This window comes from Pristiophorus japonicus, chromosome 10 (assembly GCF_044704955.1).
Source record: "Pristiophorus japonicus isolate sPriJap1 chromosome 10, sPriJap1.hap1, whole genome shotgun sequence".
Taxonomy (NCBI): Eukaryota; Metazoa; Chordata; class Chondrichthyes; family Pristiophoridae; genus Pristiophorus; species Pristiophorus japonicus.
In genome coordinates this window covers 189,687,604-189,709,889 of record NC_091986.1, presented here as the reverse complement: position 1 = coordinate 189,709,889, position 22,286 = coordinate 189,687,604, and the positions used below count along the sequence as shown (strand labels likewise).

General features: G+C 43.7%; 1 protein-coding gene across 2 annotated transcripts; it reads right to left on the bottom strand.

Annotated features, from left to right (window-relative positions):
• Positions 1-6,875: 6,875 nt before the first annotated feature.
• LOC139274875 (dicarboxylate carrier UCP2-like) lies at positions 6,876-18,206 on the bottom strand. Of its 2 annotated transcripts, XM_070891592.1 has the most exons (8): positions 17,994-18,206; positions 16,695-16,789; positions 16,414-16,611; positions 11,270-11,477; positions 9,955-10,152; positions 9,073-9,174; positions 8,813-8,993; positions 6,876-7,581 (listed from the first exon to the last, which is right to left on the bottom strand). In XM_070891592.1, exons 3-8 carry the CDS (start codon positions 16,537-16,539, stop codon positions 7,467-7,469), a joined length of 930 nt encoding a protein of 309 aa, XP_070747693.1. In that variant the 5' UTR covers positions 16,540-16,611; positions 16,695-16,789; positions 17,994-18,206; the 3' UTR covers positions 6,876-7,466. The 2 variants fall into 2 exon arrangements, with proteins under 2 accessions (XP_070747693.1, XP_070747694.1); XM_070891593.1 differs by lacking the exon at positions 16,695-16,789.
• Positions 18,207-22,286: the final 4,080 nt, after the last annotated feature.

Sequence of the window (22,286 nt, the reverse complement as noted above, 5' to 3'; positions counted from 1 at the left end):
GGCACCAACGTATGGCCTCATAAAAAATCTGCTTGCAACAAGCTAATGATTTTGGGAAATTGCAACCGTTGCTTATGCATCCAGGAGTCTGTCTAAGGCTGAGAGAGCCTACAGCATGATTGACAAAGAAGCGTTAGCGTGTGTCTATGGGGTAAAGAAAATGCATCAATATTTGTTTAGGTTAAAATTTGAATTGGAAACTGACCATAAGCCACTTATATCCTTGTTTTCCGAGAATAAGGGGATAAATACTAATGCATTGGCCAGCATCCAGAGATGGGCGCTCACGTTGGTTGTATACAACTATGCCATCCGCCACAGGCCAGGCACCGAAAACTGTGCTGATGTTCTCAGTAGGCTACCATTGCCCACCACGGGGGTGGAAATGACGCAACCCACAGATCTAGCCATGGTTATGAAAGCATTTGAGAATGAGCAATCAACCGACACTTCCCGGCAGATCAAAACCTGGACAAGCCAGGACCCCTTATTATCTCTAGTCAAGAGCTGAGTGCTTCACGGGGGCTGGTCCAGTGTCCCAGTGGAAATGCAGGAAGAGATAAAGCCGTACCAGCGGCGCAAAGATGAAATGTCCATACAGGCAGACTGCCTTCTGTGGGGCAATCAGGTTGTGGTCCCCAAGAAGAGCAGAGACACCTTCATCAGTGACCTCCACAGTACCCACCCAGGCATTGTAATGATGAAAGGCAGATCCCACGTGTGGTGGTCCGGTATCGATGCAGACTTAGAGTCCTGTTTGCACAGATGTAACACATGCTCGCAGCTGTGCCATGTACCCAGGGAGGTGCCACTAAGTTTATGGTCTTGGCCCTCCAAACCGTGGTCTAGGGTCCATGTCGACTATGAAGGCCCGTTCTTGGGCAAATTGTTCCTTGTGATTGTAGATGTGTACTCCAAATGGATTGAATGTGAGATAATGTCAGCAAGCACGTTCGCTGCCACCACTGAAAACCTGCGGGCCATGTTTGCCATGCACGGCCTCCCCATGAGCGACAATGGGCCATGTTTTACCAGTGCTGAGTTCAAAGAATTCATGACCCGCAACGGGATCAAACATGTCACATCTGCCCCGTTTAAACCAGCATCCAATGGTCAGGCAGAGAGAGCAGTACAAATTATCAAGCAGGGCTTGAAGAGGGTAACTGAAGGCTCACTGCAGACTCGCCTATCCCGAGTCCTGCTTAGCTACCGCACGAGACCCCACTCGCTCACTGGGATCCCACCTGCTGAACTGCTCATGAAAAGAGCACTCGAGACAAGGCTCTCATTAGTTCACCCCGATTTACATGAACAGGTAGAGAGCAGGCGTCTTCAACAAAGTCAATATCATGACAGCGCGGATGTGTCACGCAAGATTGAAATCAATGATCCTGTATTTGTATTGAATTATGGACAAGGTCCCAAGTGGTTTCCCGGCACTGTTGTGGCCAAAAAGGGGAGTAGGGTGTTTTGGGTCAAACTGTCAAATGGACTCATTCACCGAAAATACTTGGACCAAATCAAACTCAGATTTACGGACTATCCTGAGCAACCCACTTTGGACCCTACCTTCTTTGATCCCCCCAACATACACACCAGTGGCAACCGACATCACGGTTGGCCACGAAGCTGAACCCATCATCCACAGCAGCCCAGCAGAACTCACCACACCAGGCAGCCCAGCAAGTCCAGCTGCACAGCAGCCCAGCGAGGGCCCAACAGACGATTCATCAACACCAGCTTTCACACCGAGTCGATCAACCAGGGCAAGAAGAGCCCCAGATCGACTCACCTTGTAAATAGTTACACTGTTGACTTTGGGGGAGGGGGGGGGGGGAGGTTGTTATATATGTAAACTTGTATATACTCTGTACTGCCACCAGAGGGCTCATCCCCTGGAGTCCCAAGGGATCCCATAATTTCCTTGGGAGAACAGGTATTTAAGGAAGCCTCACAGGTTGGAGAGGCACTCTGGAGACCTGCAATAAAAGACTAAGTTCACACTTTACTTTGAGCTCACAGTATTCAGTCTGACTCTTTCTTCATACATAACAGTAATTAACTGAGTTACGCTGGTGCAAATTGATTGGGGAAACTATGGTTTTTTAAAACTGAGGCCAACAAAAGCAACCTGCTCAAAAAAAACGGCGCAAATTACTGGGGAAAATTGAGCCCAAAGTTTTTATTTTTTAATTCTTTTTCAGCGATTTAGTCGGTAAGGGTTTTGTGAATGTTTTGTGAATGTCTTTTTTTGCATTTCTTTTGTTGTTTTTCCCCCCTCCCAAGGCCTCTCTTGCCTTGCTATCGGCCCCGGACTAAAGTTGCCGAAATTCGCAGTGCAATGCAATGGCAATTTTTACCACTGTGCAAATTAAAAGTCGACTATCGGTCCTGAAAATGATAGCGAAGCGAAAGCGGTAATTTTGACGTAAAAATACTGTTTTCGGAAAACCGAATTTCTAGCCCTTCATCTCCTTCTAATCATGCCAGGCTATCCTGGTATGAATCACCAGAGAAATTACCATTTGCCATTTGTCTGCTGCACGGCTCCCTCCCACGTACTCAGTCATGAGTTCTGTTTGCTGAGGTTCATAGAAACTCTTTTTAAATAGACTCTGTTTGCTGAGTAAATAGACTTTGTTTGTGGTAAGTCGCCACAAGTCCCACCCCTCCAGCAACTCATTAATTGATACAGTGGTGTCAGTCGACGCTCTGTAAAAAAAAAGGCAGAAAAAAAGGTGGGTAAAATGCTAATGAGTAAGGCGATTTCCCTATAGACCAAATGCTGTGAGATGCTAAACTAAGGCCTCGTCTGCCTTTTCAAATGGACATAGAAGATCATATGCTACTATTCGAAGAACATCGGGGGACTTCTCCCCAGTGGCCTGGCCAATGTTTGTTCCTCAACCAACATCACTAAAACAGATTATCTGGTCATTATCTCTTTGTTGTTTGTGGGACATTGCCGTGTGCAAATTGGCTGTTGCGTTTCCTACATCATAGGCTGTCCCGCGGGGTCGACGATGACTTGCTTCCACACGAAAAATGAGATCTCAGGTGACTGATGAACTAATTTTAAACGGTGGAAGATGCCTATGCTTGAATTCTTTTAACGTGGGGTGGCCGTTGCACACCAGCCACCACATGGGCTTGACAGAGCTAGGTCTTGGTCCACGTTTATACATTACAAGAATGACAGCACTTCAAAAATACTTAATTGGCTTTAAAGCATTTTGGGATGGCCTGAGACTGTGAAAGCCGCTGTATAAATTCAAGTTCTTTCTTTACTTTATTACACGGTGGAGGAAAATGAGACTAAGGATTACATTGTTTTAAATAAAACCATCTACACAGTAAAAAAAATTATATATTAGAATCTGAACTTGCACAAATTCCTTAGTGCATTAAAGATGGACATACCAGATTACAATGTAGTGGCTGTTTTTTTCTGCAAAGACACCCACTTGCATTCTTGCCAAAGAAAAACAACCTCCCTCATATCCCAAGCAACTACAATACTCATATTTTGCTTTTACTTGAAGCAACTTGTAATATTTGCACAGTGGTGGGGTGAAGTAAAGAACAGTTAGAATGTTCACTTGTGACATACATTCACACCAAACAAGCTAATTCCGGAAAATTGCTTTTCTAAGTATTAAATTTGGACCATTTTTAAATTAGGGAGAATTAACTAGACTATAAAAATCTAGCAATTAAATTCCCCAATTGGCCACTAATAAAATTGCATGTGATGAAATAATTGACACTTGTGCATTAGAAACATAGACATGGAAACATAGAAAATAGGTGCAGGAGTAGGACATTCGGCCCTTCGAGCCTGCACCGCCATTCAATAAGATCATGGCTGATCATTCCCTCAGTACCCCTTTCCTACTTTCTCTCCATACCCCTTGATCTCTTTAGCAGTCAGGGCCATATCTAACTCCCTCTTGAATATATCCAATGAACTGGCATCAACAACTCTCTGCAGCAGGGAATTCCACAGATTAACAACTCTCTGAGTGAAGAAGTTTTTCCTCATCTCAGTCCTAAATAGCCTACCCCTTATCCTAAGACTATGTCCCCTGGTTCTAGACTTCTCCAACATCGGGAACATTCTTCCCGCATCCAGTCCCGTCAGAATCTTATACGTTTCTATGAGATCCCCTCTCATCCTTCTAAACTCCAGTGAATAAAGGCCCAGTTGATCCAGTCTCTCCTCATATGTCAGTCCAGCCATCCCCGGAATCTGTCTGGTGAACCTTCGCTGCACTCCCTCAATAGCAAGAACAGCCTTCCTCAGATTAGGAGACCAAAACTGAACACAATATTCCAGGTAAGGCCTCACCAAGGCTCTGTACAACTGCAGTAAGACCTCCCTGCTCCTATACTCAACTCCCCTAGCTATGAAGGCCAACATACCATTTGCCTTCTTCACCACCTGCTGTACCTGCATGCCAACTTTCAATAACTGATGAAGCATGCCACCCAGGTCTCGTTGCAACTCCCCTTTTCCTAATCTGCCGCCATTCAGATAATGTTCTGCCTTTGTGATTTTGCCAGCAAAGTGGATAACCTCACATTTATCCACATTATACTGCATCTGCCATGCATTTGCCCACTCACCTAACCTGTCCAAGTCACCCTGCAGCCTCTTAGCGTCCTCCTCACAGCTCACACCACCACCCAATTTAGTGTCATCTGCAAACTTGGAGATATTACACTCAATTCCTTCATCTAAATCGTTAATGTATATTGTAAAGAGCTGGGGTCCCAGCACTGAGCCCTGCGGCACTCCACTAGTCACTGCCTGCCATTCTGAAAAGGACCCGTTTATCCCGACTCTCTGCTTCCTGTCTGCCAACCAGTTCTCTATCCACATCAGTACATTACCCCCAAAACCATGTGCTTTGATTTTGCACACCAATCTCTTGTGCGGGACCTAGTCAAAAGCCTTTTGAAAGTCCAAATACACCACATCCACTGGTTCTCCCTTGTCCACTCTGCTAGTTATATCCTCAAAAAATTCCAGAAGATTCGTCAAGCATGATTTCCCTTTCATAAATCCATGCTGACTTGGACCTATCCTGTCACTGCTTTCTAAATGCGCTGCTATTTCATCCTTAATAATTGATTTCAACATTTTCCCCACCACTGATATCAGGCTAACCGGTTTATAATTACCCGTTTTCTCTCTTTCCCTCCCTTTTTTAAAAGTGGTGTTACATTAGCTACCCTCCAGTCCATAGGAACTGATCCAGAGTCGATAGACTGTTGGAAAATGATCACCAATGCATCCACTATTTCTAGGGCCACTTCCTTAAGTACTCTGGGATGCAGACTATCAGGCCCTGGGGATTTATCGGCCTTCAATCACATCAGTTTCCCTTACACAATTTCCCGCTTTATAAGGATATCCTTCAGTTCCTCCTTCTCACTAGACCCACTGTCCCCTAGTACATTCGGAAGGTTATTTGTGTCTTCCTTCGTGAAGACAGAACCAAAGTATTTGTTCAATTGGTCTGCCATTTCTTTGTTCCCCATTATAAATTCACCTGAATCCGACTGCAAGGGACCTATGTTTGTCTTCACTAATCTTTTTCTCTTCACATATTTATAGAAGCTTTGGCAGTCAGTTTTTATGTTCGCTGCAAGCTTCCTCTCGTACTCTATTTTCCCCCTCTTATTTAAACCCTTAGTCCTCCTCTGTTGAATTCTAAATTTCTCCCAGTCCTCAGGTTTGTTGCTTTTTCTAGCCAATTTATATGCCTCTTCCTTGGTCTTAACACTATCCTTAATTTCCCTTGTTAGCCACAGTTGAGCCACCATCCCCATTTTATTTTTACTGCAGACAGGGATGTACAATTGCTGAAGTTCATCGATGTGACCTTTAAATGTTTGCCATTGCTTATCCACCGTCAACCCTTTAAGTATCCTTTGCTAGTCTATTCTAGCAAATTCATGCCTCATACCATCGAAGTTACCTTTCCTTAAGTTCAGGACCCTAGTTTCCGAATTAACTGTGTCACTCTCCATCTTAATAAAGAATTCTACCATATTATGGTCACTCTTCCCCAAGGGGCCTCGCACAACAAGATTGCTAATTAGTCCCTTGTCATTACACATCACCCAGTCTAGGATGGCCAGCTCTCTAGTTCGTTCCTCGACATATTGGTCTAGAAAACCATCCCTAATACACTCCAGAAAATCCTCCTCCATCGCATTGCTACCAGTTTGGTTAGCCCAATCAATATGTAGATTAAAGTCGCCCATGATAACTATTGTACCTTTATTGCACATATCCCTTATTTCTTGTTTGATGCCGTCCCCAACCTCACTACTACTGTTTGGTGGTCTGGAAGCAACTTCCACCAGCGTTTTCTGCCCTTTGGTATTCCGCAGCTCCACCCATACCGATTCCACATCATTCAGGCTAATGTCCCTCCTTACTATTGCATTAATTTCCTCTTTAACCAGCAGCGCCACCCCGCCTCCTTTTCCTCTCTGTCTATCCTTTCTAAATGTTGAATACCCCTGGATGTTGAGTTCCCAGCCTTGGTCACCCTGGAGCCATGTCTCCGTGATACCAATTACATCATTTCTGTTAACTGCTATCTGCGCAGTTAATTCGTCCACCTTATTCCGAATACTCCTCGCATTGAGGCACAGAGCCTTCAGGCTTGCCTTTTTAACACACTTTGCCCCTTTAGAATAGGGAAAGAGAGTGTTTGTATGAATTCAATTTAATTCAGAAGTTATTAAAGTTATACATTATCAGTGCATCCTTAATCAGATCATAAGTCACCAGCTCGGAACAGTTCATGATAGAATAGCCAGCAATATTTGGCAAAGTAAAACCTTTTATTATTTGATGGTTTTGCATTGACGATGGATTTATTTTCATTGACGTTTATAATGTTGTGTGTGCTACTGCATTTTAAAAAAGTAACACACAAGCAAACCGCTGCTTAGCAGCATGGTCTGACTTCAACCAATCTTTATCCATTTGTGACCCTGGGAGTAACTTGCACAAATATCAAGTGCAGAAGAGTGCTTACTCTATGCTGATGTCCTCTCAACCTCAGTATTGTATTCGGCTGTTTACAGTTCGCTTTAATAGTCCATTGATCTTAAAGCTAAAATGTTTAATTATTTATCCATATTAGAAGAGTTGTGAAGGAAAGTGATGACATCACATCATTAATCTGCTTCTGCATTCCAAAACAGACAGACACTAGAAATTCACCTTTATTCACCTTAGAAAAATATATTCACGAAAAGCTACCTTAAATCAAGTAAGAAATAAAGTCAATGGTAAGATATGGTGCATTACAATCGACCTGCGATATGCGCACAAGATCCTTTATAACAGAATGCCTAAAAAAATCCATGCCCTTAAATTCATATAGCATGATTTTTTTTAAAGTTCTCTTTACAAAACTTACAAATATAAATGATACAGAACATCATCGAGAAGCGTCCCAGGACAGTTTAGCCATCATCATGGCACGTTTTAACTGTTCATAAGTGACAAACATCACCACATTCCATGACCCCAGGCGCAGGAAGGAGGGCATAAACCTGTCACAAAATAAACCAATTGGTTGGTGATCATTTAGTTTTTAAGTGATTAACTGAAAAAGTAATCTTCCTTTTACAAGCACCTTTGAGATCAATTGCCAATAGACACCATGGCGTAGCTCTGAACGTTACAATTGACTACATTCCCCCGCATTCATCCGAATTGATGACAGAGTGGTCGTATATATTCATTACAAAGTTGAAAGTTTGCCATCGAATCACTCCCATTTACAGGTGTTACTTTTAAACAGGCCAAATGCTTAAATTTATTTAGCTAGTATGCTTCTAATGTATAAACTATGGGCAAGAAAATGGATTTAAAAAGTAGCATGCAAGAAAAAAAAGAAATAATTGGGACAAAGCTAAGGTGAGTCAATGAGGACAGGGCAGATGGGCACACAGAGCAGGATGGATCACTACATTTTAGTGAAGGTGGAGTTTACGGATGGAGAGGATGGGAGGCCAGCATGGAGAATATTGCAGAAATCTACTCTAGAAGTGACAGAAGCACAGAGAAAGGTTTCATAAAGAGAGGGACTGGCATGGAATTAAGCATTTGGGTGTTGAATGTGATGAGTTCTGAAGCTAAGTACTAGTTTCAACAGGACATAAGGTTCAGCCTGAACAAGTAGAGGGATAGAATCAGTGGCAGTTTAATGACTGGCAGTCTGACAGTAGGGCAGGTAGAGTTACACAGCGTCCTCAGTGCTGAGAGAGCAGAAACTAGTCTGAAGGGAATCAAGCAGGAGACTGGAGAAGTAAGCACACAGAGTTAGAAGGCAACAAGTTGAAGGATTTGGGAGTAAAATATGGTTAGTAATGGGGTGCTAGTTGGAGAAGGATGGGTGGGTGATGACTGGTTTTAGAGAGCAAGTAGGACAGTGCCTGAGAGCATGGGAGCCAGGAGACATGGTTAATTAGCAAGGAGGAAGTTGGGGAGGGATCAAGGGAGTGGAGGTGGGGTCGGGGGGGGGGGGGCAGTCGGCAGTGGAGAGAGAAAGAGGAGACTGTGAGGGATGCATAAACAATGTGGTAACAATAGAGCTTGCTGTGTCCATGAGCCTGCCACACTTGCTATTAGAGGTGAGGGAGGAGGGGATCAGTAATCTAATCTGTTTATAATTATCTAGTGTTGACAGATTGATGCAAAAAGGGTACAAGACTTCACAACATGAGATCCTTTCATTTCAATTTCACCACAGTCTGCCTATGTTGATGAAATAAGTGTTACCCTTTATAGAAGGCTGCGCAACCCTCCTTTGCCAGCATGGTAATGGTACAGTTCAAGGCACCAGTGTATTGGCCAAGGACAGAGTTCATGTATCTCGTCTTCACTACATCAACGGGTGAAGCAACAATGGTCGTGCAGAATCCAGCACCAAAAGCAGCACAAAAGTGGCACGGAAGGTTATCTGCAGACAAAATCTGAATCACTATTTTGTGCTAACAAAAAATAAGTTTCAGCCATTATATTCAATGTGCAAGGCTTACCGGTCATAAGGTTATACGTTATCAGTGCATCCTTAATCAGATCATAAGTCACCAGCTCGGAACAGTTCACGATAGAATTGCGAACAATATTTGGCACAGTACCTGCAAAACCAACAAATGCTTTAGTGGCACCTGAATTGGCCTTTTCAATCCTCCTAGCTGTTTTATTTAATCAACATAGGCAAATTGTGTACAATATGACTTTATAGAGAAATTAATTCAGCCCATTATGAACTGTATTAGCAGCCATTTAACTATATAAAGCAATGAACCTGCAAAGCCACATAGTAGAAAAAGGTCAAAAGACATCTATCTTCAAGAACCCAACTGGTATTTACATGTGTGGGTGAGGAATTAAAAGCTCAGTAGTATAGGAGTAAACCATAAACTAGGAAGGTTTTGTATTGAATCCATGGTTTGTGCCAACCCTGTTTACATTAGCCAGGATATTTTAACTTGTCTGCCTCTTCCTGTCCCCTTCAGGGAAGGGAGGCAAAGCAGAGCTTTCACTTCTAAAGGGAGGATTCATTCACTTTAGTGACCATTTTGACTGGCTAGTATACACCAATAAATGGGTCCCTGATAAGGTTCCCATGTTATCCCTTCAAGTATTATATACGAGCACTGTCCTCCACATACCGGTCATTAATACTAGTTCCAGTAGTAACATAGAAATATAGAAACATAGAAAATAGGTGCAGGAGTGGGCCATTCGGCCCTTGGAGCCTGCACCACCATTCAATATGATCATGGCTGATCATGCAACTTCAGTACCCCATTCCTGCTTTCTCTCCATACCCCTTGATCCCTTTAGCAGTAAGGGCCACATCTAGCTCCAGTCAGGTCAATACAAGATTATTACTGGATGAAACATTAACAGACCTTTCCATAATCCTTGAAGTCCTTCCTCCTTAGCAATTGTTCTGTAGGCATCAATAGTCCCAGTGTACCGCTTACTCACACCAGTTCGGTTTACTTGTGCTTGAAACCTTACTTTCACCACATCCGTTGGCTGTGCCAAGGTGACTGCCATTGCTCCGGTTGTACATCCAGCAAGCAAACGACTAACAATGCTCACAGCTGAAAAAAACAAGATCAGTGTACAGAGAGTTGAGGATGTGGAATTCACTTCTAGGGTCAGTGGTTGAGGCAAAAACTGTCAATATTCAAGATTAGTTTGGATAGGTGCATGAAGGAAAAAGAGGTTGAAGAGATATGGGAACAGGGTGGGTGAATGTGATTAGAATGGTTTGCTTGCATGGAGGGCAAATGCTGTGTTGTAACTTAGAATTATAGAATCACACAACACTGAAGGAGGCCATTTGGCTCATCAAGTCCATGCGGGCTCTTTGAAAGAGCAATCCAAATAGTACTGCTCTTTCCTGGTAGCCCTGCAAATTTCTCATTTTCAAGTATATATCCAATTCCTTTTTGAAAGTTACTGTTGAATCTGCTTCCACCACACTTTTAGGGTGTGCATTCCAGATTATAACAAATAATTGCGTTAAAAAAGTCTCATTTCCCCCCTGGATTTTTTAGCAACTATCTTAAATCTGTGTCCTCTGGTTACTGACCCTTCTGCCAGTGGAAACAGTTTCTCTCTATCTACTCAATCAAAATTTCTCATCATTTTGAACCACTATCAAATCTCCCCTTAAACTTCTCTGCTTCAAGGAGAGCAACCCCAGCTTCTCCAGTTTCTCCACTTAACTCATGTCCCTTATCCCTGGTATCATTCTGCAAATCTGCTCTGCACCCTCTCCAAGACTTTAACATCCTTCCTAAAGTGTGGTGCCCAGAATTGGACACAATATTCTAGCTGAGTGATTTATAAAGGTTTACCATGCTTTTGTATTCTATGCCTCTATTTATAAAGCCAAGGATCCCGTATGCTTATTTAAACACCTTATCGACTTGTCTTGCCACCTTTGTGTATGTTCACCCCCAGGTCTCTCTGTTCCTGCATCTCCTTTAAAATTGCACTATTTAACTTGTATTACCTTTCCTCAGTTTTACTTTCCAAAATGCATCACTTCACACTTCACTGCATTCAATTTTATCTGCCATGTCTCTGCTCATTTCACCAGTTGATATTCTCCTGAAGTTCATAACTATCCTCCTCACTGTTTACTCGTTTTATATATATTTGTTTTCCTTCACAAGTTTAGATATTACTCACTCTCCTGAGGATACTTACTGTCAGATCCACTGGAGTAGAACTGTTTGACAGAATCATAAAACCCGATACGCACAGATGCAAAACTCATCTGACGTTGAAGACCAGCCACCAAGCCATTGTAGAGGCTTCTCGGTCCTTCAGTCTTCACAATTGTAGCTATAGTACCAAAGACCCCTCTATACTTTGGAGAAGTCACATTGTTGACAGATTTGGATTCCCCTTGGATCTGTGCATTATGAATAAGGTTTAATTTTGATTAACTCCAAGTCAGAAATTCATATTGCATTTGATAAGAGTTTCACAATTAAGCTTTGTATAATCTCATTTACTAATTTCAATCAAGTTACTAATGTTAATCCTTTATTAGAACATCTGAAAGCTTAGTCCTTAGGTTCCATTTGTTATTTCTAGATGAAACCGAACATTCAAACAAAATGCTTGGTTTTCATGAACGCTTCCAGGGCATAAGCAATCAGTTTATAGTCAGGTCTCATGCCCATCAGTATGCCGGAAACTGGTTCTAGATTCCAAGCATTCCCAGCCAATTCCTGTTGCCTTTTGCTTCACACAGCAGCACAGCTGAAATGGGTTCAATGTGTATCAAGATCCAGTGCAGTGCTGCAGGATTGTCCTTCTGTATCATGCAGCCACACTTTTTTGACAAGCTTTTACAGTTCCTAGTCAATGTCAGTATCTAGCAATATGAAGAACATACCAATGACCATTCTGTGACAGAAGAGAAAATCAGTCTTGAACAGTATTGGTCCAATTTCCAGGCTAGGCCAAGGATAGAGAGCAGGTGAATTCCAACCAGGAGCCAGAATTTGGGGTGGAGCATACGGACTTGGGAAGTGTGTCTGGGAGTTATACCCAGGAATTCCATGCTTGCATGGCCCCAACCAAACTACTCTCGCCAAGAGCTAGCACAAATACTGTGGAGACCTTAGCCAGAAGACAACTGATCTCAGTTTTAATCCCAACCTCCCTTAACTAGAGGCAGAATAGCTTCCTTGGGAGCTGAATTCTTTTGCGCTTACTTTTTCTTTAGGCCAGAAAGACCTTGGGCTAAGCAATGTGGGCCTCTTCACCTTGCAAGGACTAATCAAGGCGGGCACTCTTGAAGGACCACTGAAGGTGCCAGCTGTCTGTCTCAACCAAACAAATTACCATTTCCTGCAATTTGGGTTGGGACAGAGAAGGGGGGCGGGGGGGGGGGGGGGGAAGAGAACACAAGCAGATGTCACAGGTTAGTGGTAGGGACAGTACAATTGGCCTGAGTATCCCCAGGGAAATCTGCACATGTGGATGATCAATAAGGACCAGGAGAAAGTAAAAGGAAAACAATTAGCAAGCTACCCTTTCAAACAGGAATTTTCATTTTAAAGTTAAATAACCCAATAGTTGTAGCAGTAAGGCAACTCGAGGGTCACAGAAATATAAAAGAAAGTCAGTTCCTTGGCCAGACCACTTTTCTAAAATTAAGATACGAGCTAATTTACCCTCATTTCATTCTGCTTACAGGATGCCTAATATTCCCATTTCTCTTTACTGGCATCATGTGTTTGTAGTGCAGAACGTCTCATCTGACCAAACTTCGGATCTGCGGCATACACCTCAAGTATGTAGTGTTTTAAAAGTAAAAATCCCTCAATTAATGCTTTGCTTCATTACATCAGCTGGCTCTGCAATATCAACTGCATTCCTCTTCTGACATATTACGAGACATTTCTTTAATTCCGAGGCTTAAGTATCCAGTTGTACTGTAACCACTGATATCAGTAAAATTTCTTTAGTTGCATCTCCTTTCAGATTATAAGACTTTTTATGTTTAATAAAGTTCTACAGGGATTCATCTTTCCTACATTACAGCAGTGACTACACTTCAAAAAGTATTTAATTGGCTGTGAAGTGCTTTAGGACGTCCTGACGCCATGAAAGGCACATGTCTTTTTTTTCACATTCTGCACCAAGAATTATTTTAAAAACAACACACAACCCTTGCTCATTCTCTACTGCCTCCCTGCCCCGCCCGCCCCCCCACCCCAGGATCTCAGATATCCTCCCTCACCCTCGGCACTGAGTAACTGCTCATCCTCAGTGATTGCAATCTCCAACTCAATACACTTTGCATTCTCCTCCAATTTCACTGCCCTCCTGTCCTCCCTGAACCTCCATATCAACTCTCCCACCCATATTCATGGACATCCCTTTGATCTCGCCACTTCTCATAGCTCTCTACTCTTATTGTATAAATCATACACATAATCTCCCACCATTAATCAATCTGGAAAACTCCTTTTCACCACTACCAAGTATCTCCTTAAACTCCTCTCCCCTGCCCCTTCCAACCTCATCAAATGCAAAGAGCACATGAAATTCTTTGTCACTAAAATCAAATTGGGGAAGTGGGCTTTTGCAGAGAGCCGGTACGGGCTCGATGGGCTGAATGACCTCCTACTGTGCTGTAACCATTCTATATCATTTAAACGTACCAGATGTGAGCATATATACTGCACAACCACATTTATCGCCAGATCTGACTGGACCACACCAAACACTATCACGTCCTGCTCTCGCCTGCCAAAACTGTTCACTACTCCAGGATCAAACTGGAATGCAAAGATAACCTCAGCTTCTTTACTCCACTATCAAACATCTCCTTAAATCCCTCTCCCCTCCCTCCCCGCCCCCCCCCCCCCCCCCACCACAGTGCAAGGAGTTCATGGACTTTGGACTTCTTTGTTACTAAGATTGAGACCATCCGTTCAGCTCAATCTGCCTCATCCCTCCCTTCTCCTTGCCCACCAAGCCAAGGTTCCATTTTGCTTTAGCTCTGAACTCACATCTTTCTCTAGTTTCTCTCCTACATTCCCTTCACGTTGTTCTTGTCCATGACACCCACCTCCTGTTCTTTTGATCCTATTCCACTAAACTTCTCTTCCTGGCCCCCATGCTAGCGAATATTGTAAATGGTCCCCTCTCCTCTGGTACTGTCTCCCTCAAATCGGTCATCACCCCACCGCCTCCTCAAAAAACCCACCCTTGACCTCTCTGTCCATGCAAACAACCACCGTATCTCTAACATCCCTTTCCTCTCCAAAGTACTTAAAAGTCACCTCCCAAATCCGTGCTCTTATTTCCCACAACTACACATTTGAACCTCTCCAATCAGGTTTCTGCCCCTACCACAGCACTAAAAAGGCCCTAAGCAAAGTCACAATTGATATCCTCAGTGACTGATCATGGGGCACTATCTTTCTCGACCTCTCTTCAGCCAGTGATACTGTTAACCACACCATCCTCGAATGCCAGCTGAGTGGGTGGGACTGCCCTCACCTCGTTCCACTCTTGCCTATCCAGTCGTAGCCAGAGAATCTCCGGCAATGGCTTCTCCTCACCCCCGCACCTTGCCCTCGGGTGTCCCAGAAGGAACTATCCTTGGCACCTTATTTCTCATCAACATGCTGTCCCTCAGCAACATCATCCGAAGACATGACGTCAGGTTCGATATGTACGCTAATGACTCCCAGCTCTACCTCACCACTACCTCTCTTGACTCCTTCACTGCCTGTTATCAGACTGATTGTCTGACATCCAGCCATGGATGAGTTGCAATTTCTTCCAATTAAGTACTGGGAAGACCAAAGCCATTGTCTTCGGACCTGCCACAAATTCTGTTGTTCTTGCTATTGAGGGAGTACAGTGAAGGTTCACCAGATTGATTCCTGGGATGGCAGGACTGACATATGAGGAGAGACTGGATCAACTGGGCTTGTATCCACTGGAGTTTAGAAGAATGAGAGGGGATCTCATAGAAACATATAAAATTCTGATGGGATTGGTCAGGTTAGAGTCAGGAAGAATGTTCCCGTTGCTGGGGAGTTCCAGAATCAGGGGTCACAGTCTCAGAATAAGGGGTAAGCCATTTAGGACCGAGATGAGGAGAAACTTCTTCACTCAGGGAGTGGTTAACCTGTGGAATTGTCTACCACAGAAAGTTGTTGAGGCCAATTCGTTAGATATATTCAAAAGGGAGTTAGATATGGCCCTTACGGCCAAAGGGATCAAGGGGTATGGAGAGAAAGCAGGAAAGGGGTACTGAGGTTGAATGATCAGCCATGATCTTATTGAATGGCGGTGCAGGCTCAAAGGGCCGAATGGCCTGCTCCTGCACCTAATTTCTATGTTTCCATGTTCCCTCGCCACTGATTCCACCCCCCCCGTCCCCTCCCTGGCCACCATCGCAAGCTGAACCAGAAGACCACTTACTCCCACCTTCATTACATCATCTATCTCTGCTCTTCCCTCACGTTATCTGCTGCTGAAACCTTCACCCATGCTTTTGTCACCTCCAGATTCAACTATTCCAATGTTCTCCTGGCCAACCTCCCATCCTCTGTAAACTTAGACTCATTCAATACTCTACTGCCCAAGTTCTGCTCAACCATTGCCCCTGTGCTGCTGACCTACATTGGCTCCCAGTACTTCAACACTTCAAATATAAAATAGTTTTCCTTGTGTTCAAATCCCTTCGTAGCCTCATCTCTCCCTATCTCTAACCTTCTCCGGACCTACAACCCTCCAAGAACATGGTGTTCCCCTATATTTGGCTTCTTGTGCATTCTCCACTCTCTTTGCCCACCATTTTCAGCCTTGGCTTCAGCTGTCCAGGCCCCAAGCGTTGGTGTTCCCTCCCTAAGCCTCTCCACCTCCCACTCCTCAAAACATACTTCTTTGACCAAGCTTTTTGTCACCTTTCCTGATAGCTGATTCTTTGGCTTGTAGTTGACTTTTGAACAATTACACTTCTCTGAAGTGCCTTGGGACATTATTCTACATTTAAAAAGGTGTTATATTAATGAAAGTTGTTATTGAAAAGCTCTTGGCAGCGAGTAACTAAACCATACAAGTCAAGAAGATCCCATTTTGTTGTTTAAGAAGCTTCCCTGTTCACTATTTATTCCTCCTAACTCTAGGTTACAAGTCTTATACTACTGGCAGAATATTGATACTGTTGGAGTTTTGATTGCCGCATTAGTGCTCTTTATCCATTTAGGGAAAACCATGGCTACAGTCTGGTATTCTATAGTGATAATCAAACAAGGACAACAAACCTTTGCAAGAGATATATTCATCAATGTTTTTGTAAATATTGATTTTACCTGCAATCTCACTTTGGTAGTATCAAGAGGGAATGTAACCAGATCAGCTATACAAGCTGCTGTACCAGCACCAAGCACTTTTACAGCAGATGTTGGAGGCACATCTGTGGGTTTAAATCCAACCATATTCAAGTGCAGCCTTAATGCAGATGCCTGGGAAATTAAAACTCTTTCAAATTCCCCGTTCTCCGATCAAACCTATGAGAAAATAATATTGACAATACTGAACATCCTGGTATTTTCCTTTTTTTTTAAAATAAGACCGAGAGAAGCCAACACACCTTTAAGTATATTGCTAGCTTGCGTTGTGAGGAGTATTCATCAATTAATTCGTTTTCACTGAAGTGCTCACTCAACTTGTGTTTTCCTACAAATTCTGTCGGAGAAACACAGAAAAGCTGAGTTACGAATATACGAACAATGTCGGACAAGTAAAGACCCTTTGGTCCATCCAGCTTGTTCCGCACAATTGCGATACCTTTTGTATCGCAATATAGACACTCCATTCAATACCATGTAGTCACCCGGAAGTGGCAAAAAAAACAGATAAAAACCCAGGCCAATTTGGGGGGCGGGGAATCCGGGAAATTCCTCTCCAACCCATCTAGGCGATCGAAACTAGTCCAGGAGATCAGCCTGGCCCTGAATTCCCTGAAGAACCTACTTTCTGTAAGAGGTGATCTCCGTCCCAGTCAGAAACAGGTCCAGCTCTCGCTTGAAGGAATTCAGCGAGTCAGCATCCAGTGCACGAGAGGGCACTCTGTTCCAGAGGCTTACTATTCTCTGAGAAAAGAACCACCTCCTGACGTCTAACCTAGATCTACAACTTAAATTTGTGATTCCTAATTCTTCCTAACCTATTACAACACATCTCAGGTGCCGAGTTTCAGCCTGTCGTTACACCGCAGTACTGCCCAGAGAGTAGTAGCAGCAGATTGCTAAAGACAAGCAACAAGATCCCTTGGCTGTAAATTGCACTCTTGTCTTCCAGGAGAGTTCCCAGTGCCCACATGTACACTGATTAAAAGATTAATATTTTGAGACTAAAGTCAGGGGCATCTGCTTTCTCAAGACAAACATAAAGCACTCCAGTAAATATTCCTGAAAACACAGCCTTACACCACGTTGGAGTTATGCACATCACAGTGACAAGCCCAAACATCAGCTGGTTTTAACTCTGGGTTTGAATGGCTAGAATGGTAGTCACTAATCCCTTATCCCAGCAGCAGGCGTCTTATGCCCATTCACTGCAGGTAAAGGCGCTGTAAGAATAGGACCTTACAAGTTTAACCCTGAGTACTGAAACACTTTTTTGGATTGTTGGGAGGGGGAGAGAATGGATGATACTAAAGGTATCATTGGACACATGGTGATTTCCACAGCTGTGACATACCGTAACCACTATCTGTTTTGATACGTGACAGATTGATATTAAAATAACAATGTACGAACTGGCAGGTTATATATGTCAGTTTATCTTTAATTAAAGGAAAGAGTTGAAATTAATGGAGCATTATGAAGTTATATGCGCGATCCAGCAAAGTAAATGGAAAAACACAGGATGAAATTAATTTTCTTACCCGATATACAAAGAAAGACTCGCATTTATATAGCGCTTGTCATCACCACCGGACGGCCCAAAGCGCTTTACAGCCAACGAAACACTTGTTCATGTGCAGTCACTGTTGTAATGCAAGAAAATAAACATTACTAACAAACGAAATTGTGAAATGGTGTAATCCCTCAACAAAGTAAACCTACTCCAAGGAGAATAAATCCCCTTTCTACTTCTTCCCCAACAAACTTCCAATAGCTGGGAGGACGCTGCCCCGATCTATATTTATATGGGATGACACGGGCGAAAATCTCTCATTGGTTGAGGAAGAGATTTGTTGATTTCAGATAACTCAATGTCCGGGATCCCAGCTTTCAGTCACTTGAGCACGAGAGAAGGTACCGTCAGCGGACCGCCAGTGAGGCAACTCTTAGCAAAATAACATGCAAAGCAACCGCCCAGAAACAGTCAGATTAGATCCACAGTTTGGTCGGAAGAAATATGTCTGGCTGTGTTTTTCTTAACCATCTGGATTTACTGGTTTTAATTGTCCATAGTTCTGTTTTTGTGTTTGCATTGTGTAAAGTTATTGATTCGTGTATTTATCAGATCATAAAACTGGTTAAGAATAGACGTGGACACTACATACCCGGAAAGGACGTGTATATATAGAGAGAGAGAGCGAGGAGAGGGGGAGATATACACACCGGTCTCCTTTAAGTCGGTAATTTGGAGTTATTACACTCCCTATATCATGTTTAGTATATTTTCATCCAGGTTTATACCAGGTATTTTTTATGGTTTTGCGGTTAACTAAGTTATACAGACGACACATATCCGACGATCCCACCTTGGTAATTTAGACTAATTGTTTAATTATCCATTGGATTCAGGCTGTCTTTTCGATGCTAGAATGTACTTGTTTGCAATAAGTGATTGTGAGTCATTGGGAGGAGAGACTTTGAATGTGTAACTATAAAGTAATGGACAATGTCAAGGTATACTTTTAAACCTCTATTCCACCTGCATTTGGTCGGCTTCTTTTCTCGCCTCTTGAGATTTTTTAAAGATTCTGTAATTTATAGTAATCAATCGACAGTTGTAAATATTGCTCGTCACTACTGTTGCCTGCTCGGGTTGTGAATCTGTGGAATTAGCTGCCTCAAAGAGCTGTGGAAGCTGGGACATTGAACAAATTTAAGACAGAAATAGACAGTTTCTTAACCGATAAGGGAATAAGGGGTTATGGGGAGCGGGCAGGGAAGTGGAGCTGAGTCCATGATCGGATCAGCCATGATTGTATTAAATGACTGAGCAGGCTCGAGGGGCCGTATGGCCTACTCCTGCTCCGATTTCTTATGTTCTTATGTAGCAGACTGGGTGCGGCACTTCAAAAGGTGACAGCAGATCATCCAGCAGCTTAAGAATGTGCATGTAGGGAGGGAGTGGGTGACCGCCAGACAGAGGAGGAGGACTAGGGAGGTAGTACAGGAGTCCCCTGAGTCCCTCTCGCTCTCCAACTGGTACTCTATTCTGAGTACCGGTGAGGGCGATGGTGCCTCTGGGGAGTGCAGCCAGAGCCAAATCCACGGCACCACGGTTGGCTCAGCTGCACAGGGAGGAAGGAAGAAGAATGGAAGAGCTATAGTGATAGGGGATTCAATAGTCGGGGGAGCAGACAGGCGTTTCTGCGGCCACAGACGTGACTCTAGGATGGCATGTTGCTGGTTAGTTTAACATCTGTAGTGGGGAAAATGCTTGACGCTATCATTAAGGAAGAAATAGCGGGACATCTAGATAGGAATAGTGCAATCAAACAGACGCAACATGGATTCATGAAGGGGAAATCATGTTTAACTAATTTACTGGAATTCTTTGAGGATATAACGAGCATGGTGGATAGAGGTGTACCGATGGATTTAGATTTCCAAAAGGCATTCGATAAGGTGCCACACAAAAGGTTACTGCAGAAGATAAAGGTATGCGGAGTCAGAGGAAATGTATTAACATGAATAGAGAATTGGCTGGCTAACAGAAAGCAGAGCATCAGGATAAATGGGTCCTTTTCGGGTTGGAAATTGGTGGTTAGTGGTGTGCCACAGGGATTGGTGCTGGGACCACAACTGTTTACAATATACATAGATGACCTGGAAGAGGGGACAGAGTGTAGTGTAACAAAATTTGCAGATGACACAAAGATTAGTGGGAAAGCGGGTTGTGTAGAGGACACAGAGAGGCTGCAAAGAGATTTAGGTAGGTAAAGTGAATGGCCTAAGGTTTGGCAGATGGAATACAATGTTGGAAAGTGTGAGGTCATCCACCTTGGGGAAAAAAAACAGTAAAAGGGAATATTATTTGAATGGGGAGAAATTACAACATGCTGCGGTGCAGAGGGACCTGGGGGTCCTTGTACATGAATCCCAAAAAGTTAGTTTGCAGGTGCAGCAGGTAATCAGGAAGGCGAATGGAATGTTGGCCTTCATTGCGAGAGGGATGGAGTACAAAAGCAGGGAGGTCCTGCTGCAACTCTATAGGGTATTGGTGAGGCCGCACCTGGAGTACTGCGTGCAGTTTTGGTCACCTTACTTAAGGAAGGATATACTAGCTTTGGAGGGGGTACAGAGATGATTCACTAGGCTGATTCCGGAGATGAGGGGGTTACCTTATGATGATAGATTGAGTAGACTGGGTCTTTACTCCTTGGAGTTCAGAAGGATGAGGGGTGATCTTATAGAAACATTTAAAATAATGAAAGGGATAGACAAGATAGAGGCGGAGAGGTTGTTTCCACTGGTCGGGGAGACTAGAACCAGCGGGCACAGCCTCAAAATATGGGGGAGCCAATTTAAAACCGAGTTGAGAAGGAATTTCTTCTCCCAGAGAGTTGTGAATCTGTGGAATTCTCTGCCCAAGGAAGCAGTTAAGGCTAGCTCATTGAATATATTCAAGTCACAGATAGATAGATTTTTAACCAATAAGGGAATTAAGGGTTACGGCGAGCGGGCGGGTAAGTGGAGCTGAGTCCATGGCCAGATCAGCCATAATCTTGTTGAATGGCGGAGCAGGCTCGAGGGACTAGATGGCCTACTCCTATTCCTAATTCTTATGTTCTTATGTTCTCCCTGGTGTCAGGGTCAAGGATGTCACCGAACTGCTGCAGGGCATTCTGGGGGAAGAGGGTGAACAGCCAGAGGTCGTGGTCCATATCGGGACCAATGACAGAGGTAGAAAGAGGGATGAGGTCCTGCAGGCAGAGTTTAGGGAGCGAGGAGAGTGGTTAAAAAGCAGGACCTCAAAGGTAGTAATCTCCGGATTACTCCCAGTGCCATGAGCTGGTGAGTACAGAAATAGGAGGATAGAGAAGATGAATGTGTTGCTGGAGAGATGGTGCAGGAGGGAAGGCTTTAGTTTCTTGAGGCATTGGGACCGCATCTGGAGGAGGTGCATCCTGTACAGGCTGGACGGGTTGCACCTCAACAGAACCGGGACCAATATCCTCACGGGAGGGGGGTTGCTAGTGCTGTTGGGGAGGGTTTAAACTAGCTTGGTAGAGAGATGGGAACCTGAGAATAGATTCAGTAGGGAGGGGAGTAAAGCTGGAATTAGAAAGCAAAAATAGAGTTTGAAGGACAGAGGAAACAAGCAGGAAAAAAGGATAAAAAAACAAATTTAAAAGCTCTTTGTCTAAATGCACGTAGCATTTGTAACAAAATAGATGAGTTGACGGCACAAATAGATACAAATGGGTATGATCTGATAGCCATTACAGAGATGTGGTTGCAAGGTGACCAGGACCGGGAACTAAATATTCAGGGGTATTTGACAATTCGGAACGACAGACAGAAAGGAAAAGGACGTAGGGTAGCTCTGTTGATAAAGGATGAAATGACTGCAATAGTGGCTCAAATGATCAGGATGTTGGAACAGTTTGGGTGGAGATAAGGGGCTGGATTTTCCACTGAAAATCGCTGGGCTATCACTCATCTATCGCCCAAATAGGCAGGCTATTGCCCATATTACCTGAAAAGTGGAAAGTTGGACCCGGACATCACCCAAAGATCGCCGACCCAACTTTCGGCACACAAGAATTTTACATCGCCGAGGTGATCGCCCTCCGCAACTTTCGACACATTGCCCACACATCACCAAGGTGATTGCTCACCGAGAAGATCGCTGGAGATCGCTGGCACTCTTCACAGGACTCGGCACTAGAGACGCTATTTTGAACGTCGGAGGAAGTGAGAGGCAGCTTGAAGAAGGGGCTTATCAGGATAATTGTAATTTGTGAGTTATTTAAGGGCCTTATTTACTGACTGAT

Excerpts from the sequence above, each read along its gene's own strand:
- LOC139274875 (XM_070891592.1), bottom strand. The coding sequence starts at position 16,539 with ATGGTTGGATTTAAACCCACAGATGTGCCTCCAACATCTGCTGTAAAA. Across the intron at positions 9,175-9,954 it reads ACTTCAAGGATTATGGAAAG|GTACTGTGCCAAATATTGTT; the intron begins GTCTGTTAATGT and ends TTGGTTTTGCAG. Across the intron at positions 7,582-8,812 it reads TGCGCAGCCTTCTATAAAGG|GTTTATGCCCTCCTTCCTGC; the intron begins GTAACACTTATT and ends ATTTTGTGACAG.